The 10322-nt window shown below is 42.1% G+C and overlaps 1 protein-coding gene across 1 annotated transcript in view; it reads left to right on the top strand.

Moving 5' to 3' along the window:
- The first annotated feature begins 4175 nt into the window (after nucleotides 1–4175).
- SPATA16 (spermatogenesis associated 16) overlaps nucleotides 4176–10322 on the top strand; it is a 20457-nt gene continuing 14310 nt past the window's right edge. The window contains exons 1-3 of the mRNA XM_010005030.1: nucleotides 4176–4733; nucleotides 7397–7542; nucleotides 10168–10257. Of these exons, the coding sequence (XP_010003332.1) occupies nucleotides 4176–4733; nucleotides 7397–7542; nucleotides 10168–10257 (794 nt within the window). The remainder of the gene's footprint in view (nucleotides 4734–7396; nucleotides 7543–10167; nucleotides 10258–10322) is intronic.

The following is a 10322-nucleotide window of genomic DNA, read 5'->3' as shown; positions in this document are numbered from 1 at the left end:
GCTCAGCACCATTTTTACACGGGACTTAGGGAAGGCAAAGGCAGCAACCCCAGGAGTGAGAAGATGGCCTGGAACAGGTCTCCTCCACAAAGGAGATTTTTTCCTCTGCTCCATCTTTTTAAAAGCATCTTTTGCAACTAATATGGAGAAGTGTAAGAGGAACCTGATCTCAATGGCACCATTTATTATTATTCCAACAATAGTAATAAAGGTACTAAGCGCAAACAACGTGCTCAATGTAGAGCATCCATTGAACTGGATGTTTAACTGGTTCTCCATGAAGGGACACCCGTTCTGGTTGAGATCAGAAGAGCCATCTCAGGTGGTGCTTTGTAAGATGGTAGAATACCTGTCATCCTCATACTGGGATAAAGTAGAGAAGGAACACTGGATTCAACTCCAGGCCTGTGATTTTTTTTTTTTAATTATTATTATTTTTTCAGACACTTGGATTTTATTTCATTATGTTTCCCTTTTTTTCATTTAATTTACTGAGATCTTCCAAATCTATTTATCCAAAGGCATCTGTTTTATTCTTGGGGAAACAGAATCTGAAAAGAAAATGTAGCTTTTTTCCAGTCGAGGTGCAGGAATGGAAGGCAACTGATCTTAACATGTTGCCACTTAATGTCATCTTGTTTGCTGACAAAATACATGGTAAAGCATTTTCAGTAATCACTTCTGGACACAAAACAGAGCTTTCTTGTGCTAATGAATGGAGATGGATTTATCTATTTATAGGACGTTCATCATTCTAATTCCTTTGTATTTCACAAATATTGGGAAGTTGATCCAGCACTAAAGAGAAGTAAAGTCTCATTAGCTCCATGAGACACAGTACTCACATAACCTGCCCTCATTTACCAGAAAGATGCATGGGAAGTAAAATTAAAAAAGAAAAAGAAAAAGAAAAAAAAAAGTTGCTCTTATTCCAGCACCTGACCAATCAAAATCTCATTCAATATTGCTAACTTTAAACATTAAATATCCTCAGGCAGGCAACCAGGAACATCAAACTAGATAAAAATTGTGATGTTTGTTTTTCAGAAAGACATTATTTATTTCCTTCCGTTTATTTCCTGAGCCTTTACATGATATTTGAGCTATATTTTCAAACTTTTTCCTGCAGCCATCAGGACTAGAGTAATAATTTTAAAATAACATTGAGATTGCCATCTAATTGCCTACCTTCTAGAAGCCAAGTTGTAAGCTGCCTACTCAATAAGGTGGTGTCCGTTTTGTTTCAAGGTGGCCATGCTGCTCATTCTGTACTTGTACTGTTTTCATCAATTCTAATATAGTAATTACATTACATTACAGTCAATAAATCAAGTATTTTATTAGATACTTTATGGTGCCTACGTCTTAAAAGGTCATTAATTATATCTGTACAAATCTATGATATTGCCAGGTTATCCCTACTTCAGATTGCCAAACTATTTAGGAAATATGGATGAAATACTGTGGTGATAGTACTCAGCTGTGACCACTGGTAAAAATTCTGGGCACATGTAAAAGTGAGTCCTTTGAAGTGTTTTGTGTTCATTTCTCTTTGCTCTGACCAAGTCTTCGGGTCTTTTACCAACTGACAGAAATGGGAAGTCAGGCCAGCAAGGAGGAAACTCTACCTGGCATTGCTACTCTGAAAGAGTATGCAGAACATCCAGTGTATAATGTCCTGTTGCACTCCACATGACCTCATTACAATTTGAGCCCCAGCTCATTTGCATGTCTAAGGTCATGCAGCTCTGCAAGACAACTCACTCCTATACATGTAAGATGCTGCACATGTGTGTGACCACAGGGAACACCAGCTTAATGTCATCACTACTAGCAGAAAAATCAACACTTTTTGTGTCCATTTCAATTCAAACATTGCAAACTAGCTTAAATGCATTATTTCAGAGTGTAGATCTTATAAGAAGTTGGAAATGTTAGCCTTCTGTTAGCTCCTCAGTCCCTCTGTACAGAGGCTGTTCCACAGCATCCCTCAGACTGATGTTGAAAATAATGCAGCTGCTCCAGAAAGAACTCTCAGAAGCCAGGATGCAAAGCAGGCCCCTCTCAAAGTCCTTGCCTTGAGCTTTCTGGTGTGGGTTTTTTTCCCCCTACTTATTTATTAGCTGAATTCCAGCATCCTCTGGAATGGTGCCTTGCTGGGAATAGCTGAGGGTTAGAGCTTTAATGGCTTCCCTTCACCTCACAACTGAAAAACCTGGGAATTACTGTTTTCTGCAGACCAGAGTCACCCTGACAGCAGCAAATGCTGTTTTTTCCACATGAACAGTTTGGAGTTGGTTGATGTTGTGGCAGTACCAGTCAAGAAGAAAACACAGCATTGTAAAGGAGAGGAGACACTTCCCAGTTTGGAGAACAAGGGTTCAAGAGCATCTTCTTGCTTTTGGTCTTTGAAAAACATCTAAGCCCCTGGACAGGATTAATTAATTCAATAGTTTGGGCTACTTGCCAAAAATGATTGGTACTCAGGACACAAAACCAATTGTAAACTCCTGCTCCTCTTTAAATCTAAATCTCAGAATAAAGAAAACACTTCAGGAGGTCCCCATTGATGGCAAATGTTTGGATGCCTGGTGCAGCCATGCTGAACAGGACAAGTAACTCCTGGCAAAATCACCTGGAGAAAAGGAATTGATGTAATTCTCTTTAATCCTTAAATTACTGACATGCACTTTACATATTTTAAGTTCATTATCTCCAGCTGTGAGAAATGGAATAAGCATAACTTGAGCACTTGCTAAAGCATCTAGTGAAACCAGGGGGGGAACAGCTAAACTACCCAAATGGTTTATCATACATCCTGACTCCTGAACTGTGCCTCATTCTGTCCAGTGTGACTGCAGTAATGCTGTATCTCAGGTGAAATCCCTTGGAAATATACCATTAATAGAGGGCAACTGTACTGGTGGTATGAAGGAGTCTCGAGGATGGGTCAGGTTTTTTGCCTCTTCCCTTCACCCCTCTCTGCATGTTTCTGCCCATTGCTCAGTGCCCACTGCCCCAGGCAGGACAGGGTGACTGTGCCACAACACCCAGGGCACATTCTGGCAGCTGGAGGAGAGCTGCATTTATTATGTATCTTTCCTTTGCACAACCTGTACCTGTGGTTAAGTAAGCTAAACTGGTGCTCAACGTGGGGGTCTGTTGAACAACAACACAAGGTTAAAGGGTGAGTAGTGCTGCTTAACAAACCATTCTGAGAGATGCTCATCATTAAAACTGCTTACAGTTTTTTAACTTTTCATAACTGATGGAAAACCTGAGAAGTAAATTACCTGTGCCATCCACATTTTCACTCTGAAGTCAGCAGGGGCAGATGAAAAGGAACATCTCTTTTGAATCTGAGTACACTTGTGAGTTTACAATGCAGACCAAGTCACCTTCCCTATTGTACATGAGCTGGTGTTGAGAGGAGGCTTCCAAGCTTGTTTCTGCACCTTGTTGTACCAGTTTGAATCCACTGCCAGTTCCCTGAACTGACAATTAGGCTGTTAACGACTGGGGTTTGGTTGCTTCTTCATACCAACACTCCTGTCCTCTGCAGATGGTTCAATATGAAGGGGCTTTGGAACTCCAACCTGGATGGGAATTTGGCTCAAATGCAGCAAAGCTGGGACCCCAGTTGGAGCTTGTGCCCCTCTGGAATTATATCCACTCTGCCTGATTTTTGAACACCTCTCTCTGACCCCAGTCACTGCTTACCAGCTCTTGAAAATCAGGACACAGTGACTTTTTTTACTTGCCAAAACAACATAAACACGGGTCGGTCTGTCACAGGGTTTTGGTTGGTTTTCTTGGGATTAAAAGCCAGAATTTCTCCTCTTGTTGTAGGCACAACAAACTAATCAAGTGGCATGACTTTACATAAACAAACGTCTGTTATCAAAAGCTGTCAAAAATATTAAAGGTGCCTTAAAATTGTACACAGGAAAGATAAAAGACTTACAGAAAGGCTGGTGCTCTCTGGACTAACTTTGCAGAGTTTTGTCTCATAACGGTGCCCACAATATGCCTGGTGGAGAAATAATTTGTCTGCCATTTCTGGCTTTGCACTGTCAAAGTATTATTACTGGTTCTACATTTTCTCCTAGGACTCTTCCTTGGCTTGATTTACAGCATCAGAAAGCAACACTGATTTCCAACCATCTCTCACAAACATGGAGAGCAAGAATGCAGCCTCTCGGCAGGTGCGTGGTAGTAAGAAAACCACTGAGGCAGCAAAAAGACGGAAGGATATTCCAGATGGACAACTCACCAAGGAGCTCAGAGCACAGCTGAGGAGACTAGATATGGCAAAGGTACGGGAGGAAAACCAAACTGAAGCTGCAGGCAGAGAAAGACAAAAGAATAAACCAGGAAGCCACGACAATGACAATGGCAAAGTAGCTGTGAAAAGAGAAAAACTGTTAGAGGGTGGGGATCAGTCACTTGCAACGCCCCTGTCTTGTTTGTCTCCAAAAAGCATAATGGACCTGGAAATGGAGTTGGTCTACACTGATGAAGAGGACATTCCCTTTGAGTTTGCTGATCCTGTGGAGCCCACAAGCACACAGTCATCACGTCATGGATCTGAAGAAGATGCTGTGGGCACATCTGACGACGTCCCTCTGCCCCAGATTGATAAGCAGCTGCAGGTGACCCTCAAGGCAGCCAGTTCTTGCTACAGGGAGAACAACTATGAAGCAGCAGTGGAGCAGCTCTCAACAGCATGGGAGGTATGAGGTTAAAGATGTACTGCCACCACAGGGAAGTGAATGAAAGGCTGTCATTTGTACTGACTGGGTGTAACAATATCAAAGTGAACCAGAAGCACACCTGGGGTGGGCATTGTTTACTACAAATCCTCAGATACAGTTTCATGTGAGATCTGAAAATTAACAGGTATAAATAAATCCTAGAAGGAGATGGGGCACTTCACTGAGCAGAAATTCTCGAGTGATTCTATATTTTCTTTAAGCCTTCAACTGTGTGTGGAGGAAATTTAAATGCCATAGAGAGGGGAAAAAAAAAAAAAAAAAGTGCAAAAAAAGAAGCAAAAAAGGGCTCCTCTTTTTATTCCAGCTCTATCAGGGAATTCCCCATACCTAGAAGTGTTCAAAGCCAGGTAGGATAGGGCTTGGAGAAACCTGTTCTAGTGGGAAGTGTCCCTGCCCATGGCAGGGGCTTGGAACTAGATGATCCTTAAGGTCCTTTCTAACCCAAACCAGTCTGTGATTCTGTGTGATCTCAGTGATCAGAGGAGTTCTCAGTCTATCCAGCTGTCCATGCACTGGATCTGTGTAGAAATCCTGGGGTTTTTTTGTTTGTTTGTGGGGTTTTTTTGTCGTGTGTTTTTTGTTTGTTTGTTTGTTTTTTGTTTTGTTTTGTTTTTGTTTTTTTCCCCTGCGTAAGGAAGGAGAGGTCCAGCAGCAGCAACTCCCTCTGGACACACTCAGCTTTCCCTTCAGCAGTTCAGAGCTGGGTCTTTTCATGGAAGAAAAGACTACTTGCCAGCCTGAGATACTAAAGAAATAATACAACCTTGGCTATGATCTTGGAAAAAAATCTGAGATTTTCAGTAGTTCATGCCTTTAAGTGCTCAGCCTTGAGCTGTCTTCAGCAGGTCTGTTCTTCAATCAGTAGATTTTCCTGTTTTCAGAAGCAAGGCCCTTTCCATTTTCAGGCTGGTGCCCCAAAAGCAGGCAACTAAAGACCTCTGATGTTTTATAAAATCTTAGCCAGCCTTGAGTTTTACTACTATAATATGAGAAGAAAAGAGTAAAAGAGGAAGTTCCTAGCACACCAGCAAGGTTGCATTTCATGGAGGGGAAGAGGGAAGAGAAAGGAGGTGTAGGAAACCCCAGCAGGTGGGTCACGGTTGCATCCACCTGATTCCTGGGAGCCAGAGACAGCAGCATCTACAGTCAAACTGGCTGTTCAAAGTTGTATCATTATTCCCAGATTTCTCTAGTGCTGCTAATCTCAGTTAATTATATTGGAAATCCCCTGTATTATGACCATGTAATTCATAATGTCCCCATAGAAGTCATGGGTCACAATAATCACATAATGGGCAAAGAACTTAGATGTAATCAGATTTTAGTTACTCTGTCGTGTTTCCACAGTGCTGCTGTAAAGCTGACATAATCCATCCTTCCTTCCTTTCCTTCCCTTCCCCCTTCCCTCCTCTGCATTTCACTTGGGCAAAGAGACACGTGGCGTGTAACAAGCCCAGAGGTCAGAAAATTCAAATTTGTGGTTTCTGGTACAAAATATTTACAGACATTTTTCAGGTTTTCAGATTCTGCTAATCTCCTAGAGGTTTCCAGCATGCACATCACCATGAAATACAGCTATTTGTCTATAAGGCTTCGTGCCCTGCTCTTCTTGCCTGAACTGCTGATACAAATCTGGGTTACAAAGTACCTTCTCCTTCAGATTGCTACGTGTTGACTGTAAAACGATGTATTTCCTCACCGGTGTGTACAAGAGCAAAATTCCTGTAGCAGAAAGGACAGGCCATACTTTCCAATCACTTCGGTGCCAAAGCCCAGCCAATTTCTAATTAACTCTAATTGGCTTCCTCACATGCTGATTTACCTGGAGGTGATGTGTGTTCAAAAGCATCAGCTATTTTCTCCATACTTTGTAGAAGTTAAGCAGTACATTTGATTAAAAAAACAATCATCACCTGCCACTTGTCACCTACAATCAAAAGCCTCATTGGCCTAAAAAGATGCAAACCACATGTTTTGCAACCAGTGCAAAATGGAAATAAGGTCTCCATGGTAGGTTCCTCAGAAAGTAACATAAGAAAGAAAAAGAGAAAAGAAAAGAGAACAAAAATAACTCACTTGGGACAGCTCTGGATGAGCCACTAGCCCGTCTTGACAGACACGGGCTCAACAGCCAACACCACGCATGGCCCACGACTCAACATCACGCCCTGTCACTGCTGCTGGATCCATAAAGGGCTTCTCTGAAAGCTGGGCAGCTGAAAATCTTCAGGTGCCTGAAGCCCACAGCTCCTCCCAGGTACCACGGGCATTGTGAGACCCAGTGACAGACAAACCCCAGCGTGGGATGTGTCCCATCACTCTCAGGGCAGAGCAGGGCCTCACAGCCCATCCCAAAGTAAAGTTTCTCTTCTGTCCAGGGCCATAAGAGACTGGAGGAATTTATCCTCCCAGCTGCTGTCTGCTCCTGGAAGGAACTGTACAGGAGCAGGGAGGGCAGAGCAATTGAGGTACAGTTTGTGTCTTGGGGCTAACTCTAGTTAAAGTCAGGGCATATTTCACTTAGCAGTCAGTTTCTTCCATTTATCAGTTACACAAAACATTTCTACCTAGCAAAAAGTGTATGATAACATTAGTAAAGAACATTTCTGTGTCTGGTACAGCTTTGCAGTAAAGGTGCTGCTACAGAAGATCCCATTGAGACATATCCAGAAGATATTTCCAGTATCGCCAGTTTTATTGAGACGAAGTTTGTAATCTGCTACTTGAAGCTGAAGAAGCCTGAAGAAGCTCTGAATCATTCACACAGGTGAAAAGAAATATTGATTAGATACACTGCTAAGACTGAAATAAAATATTAGACACAGACAATGGAAAAATCCTGTGCAGGAAGGATCAGTCTCGTAAGGAGAAAAGAGGAATCATGGCAACACGTTACACATGGCACCAGTGTTTAGACTGAGGTGATTCTCAAAATTGGAGACATGGAGCCACAATAGCAGGGTATAAATTTAGTGCTTTGGTGCTGCTGGAGGTAAGGATATGCAGGTGAGTCACCTACATAATTCACCCTTATTATTGAAGCTAGAAAATACAAACTTGCTCAGCCCTGATGGGCAGTAATGATGTTGTGAGCTCTTGATCTGTTTCAAGCCAGATTAGGTCAGGGATGGCTTCAAAATACTTTCATTACCTAATTCCTCACGAGCCCACGTGTGATCCACATCAAAGTCCAGCACCACCAGCAATGCATAAAGCCAGAAACAGGACTTGCACATGGTAGAGAATGGGAATGTTTAGTTTGAGAAAGAGGATGCTGAGGGGAGAGCTCGTCAGTCTCTACAACTACCTGAAAGGTCACTGTAGAGAGGCTGGTGCTGGTCTCTTCTCACTGGTAATTAGCGACAGGACAAGAGGGAAGGGCTTCAAGCTGCAACAGGGCAGGTTTAGACTGGACATTAGGAAACATTTTTTTCACAGCAAGAGTGGTCAGACACTGGAATAGGCTGCCCAGGGAGGTGGTGGAATCACCATCCCTGAATGAGTTTAAGGGTCATTTGGATGTGGTGTTGGTGGAGGTGGTTTAGGGGAGAACTTTGTAGAGCAGGGATGATGGTTGGACTTGGTGATCCCAAGGGGCTTTTCCAACCCAAATAGTTCTATGATTCTCTAATGCCTCTTGCACAATTCATAGGGAGACACTTGAAGTAGAAAAGAGCACCTCTGCTAAGTAGTAAACGAGTGCTCTAGTGATGACTTAACAGGGGGAATCTTCTGGAGGCACAGCAGGGAAGAAATCAAAGACAGCTGAAGCCTTGCAGATTTAATTCTAAATCCAGTGACTTCTGAAACCCTAAAAAAAAGGTTTTAAATCATTATTAATGAACAAGCTTTATGCAATATCTGTCAGAGAAAAATGCATCTCGAAACTGAGTGTACTACAGACAGAATAAATCAGGCCTCTTTAGTCCAGATTAATTCAGAACTAAAAAAAATAAATCAAAATTCAGGTACTTCTTCATTCCTTAACTTCCTTATTTTGCACCTTCAAAGTAAGACTATACAAAGTAACTTAAAGAATGGAATTCTAGGGAATCGTTAAATAATAAAATTAAAAAAAATACAATGATGCTATGGTCCAGTGCAGACAAGGGCATTAAAATGGAGAAAGAATAGATGAAGAGCTCAAGAAGAGCATAGATTTTTAGGTAGAAGTAGAAAAATGTGCAACGTAAAGGCTGGTGCTTCTAATCTGTGGGAAATCTGGAGCATGATGTGTTCTTTGCTCTAAACTACTTTCCTAATTTCTTTACCTCCTCAGAAAAGGGAAGAAAAAGAAGTAAAAGAATTAGCAGCACCTAATTACTTCAGCAATTGTGTTAGGCATGACATGTACATAATAGGCTAAAGAAAGCTTGAAATAGGTTTTATTTTTCATCTTTGCTGTGATCCAAAGTCTGCCCTGTTAAAAGCCTTTTGCAAATTATTGGGTCAGTTTTCTCAACCAAACCTTCCTTAAGGAGAAGGATGGTCTTCAGCAGAGCTGCATCTCCAGAGCTCCGAGCAGCTCTGCTCACACCCAGTAAAGCTTTACTGTGTCATAACAGAAGCATCCCTGGCTACACCTACCTTAGCATTTTGCTTTGGCACAACAGTAGGATTGGGATTCACTTTACCCAAATTTCTGCATTTTCTGCACACTAGGTTATTCAGAGAGCGCTCACAAAGTGGATTAATTCCAGAGAAATCTCCCTGCACATTCTGCATGAGCTGTGCACAAAATACATCTAGCACTTCATGAAGGCACCAGAGTCCAAACCAATGTCTGATCATCAAGGCAGCTTTGAGCAACATGCACAGGGACATTTTCTTTAAAGGACCAGTCCAGGTCTAGTCTGAAATAAAACCTCTAACTATCTACAGAACAGATTTGTTGGACCTCATAGCTTCTCTGATCTCCTGATCCATTCCTTATATCTCTCATTACTTGCAAATGTTGATGGAACCATGCAGGGCTTTAGGTCTTCTTCCATATGCCTTGGAGAAAGTGTCTGCAAAGTGAATTTCACTCACAAGCCCACGTGTCTTGGTGATACTGACAGGTTTTAACTTCTTTTGAAAGCTCCTTCTGAAGGGCCCACACATGTAGTACATGAGCACTGAACACATACAGAAAAACTTACATCTAACATAAATGCAGATATAGTGCTTAGGGACATGATTTAAGCACTGAACCAGTAGATTAGGTTATGGTTGGGGGATTCAGGTTCTTGTTCACCCGCCACAGCTGTCAAGAGAGAGAAAGAAATAGTTCTTACTATATTGTGTTGAGAGTGTTGAGAGCTGTGTATACAGTGTGTGCCTTGTTATTATTATCTTTTAGTTGTGTAGGAATTAGAGATCTAAACCTGTCCATGTCTCTCACCTTTCCAAGGAGCATCATTCTGAACCCGGCTTATTTCCGGAACCACCTGCGCCAGGCTGCTGTGTTCCGGTGCTTGGAGAGATGCTCTGAAGCTGCCAGGTATTCTGCTGCTCGGGGCTTTCTCATGGGTTCTCTGTGTCTCTCTCATTCCAGCTCTCAGCAGG

This window comes from Chaetura pelagica, unplaced genomic scaffold, assembly GCF_000747805.2.
Source record: "Chaetura pelagica isolate M959 unplaced genomic scaffold, ChaPel_1.0 scaffold121, whole genome shotgun sequence".
NCBI classification, from domain to species: Eukaryota; Metazoa; Chordata; class Aves; order Apodiformes; family Apodidae; genus Chaetura; species Chaetura pelagica.
The sequence above is the reverse complement of the archived record's forward strand: the minus strand, read 5'-3'. Positions and strand labels throughout refer to the sequence as shown.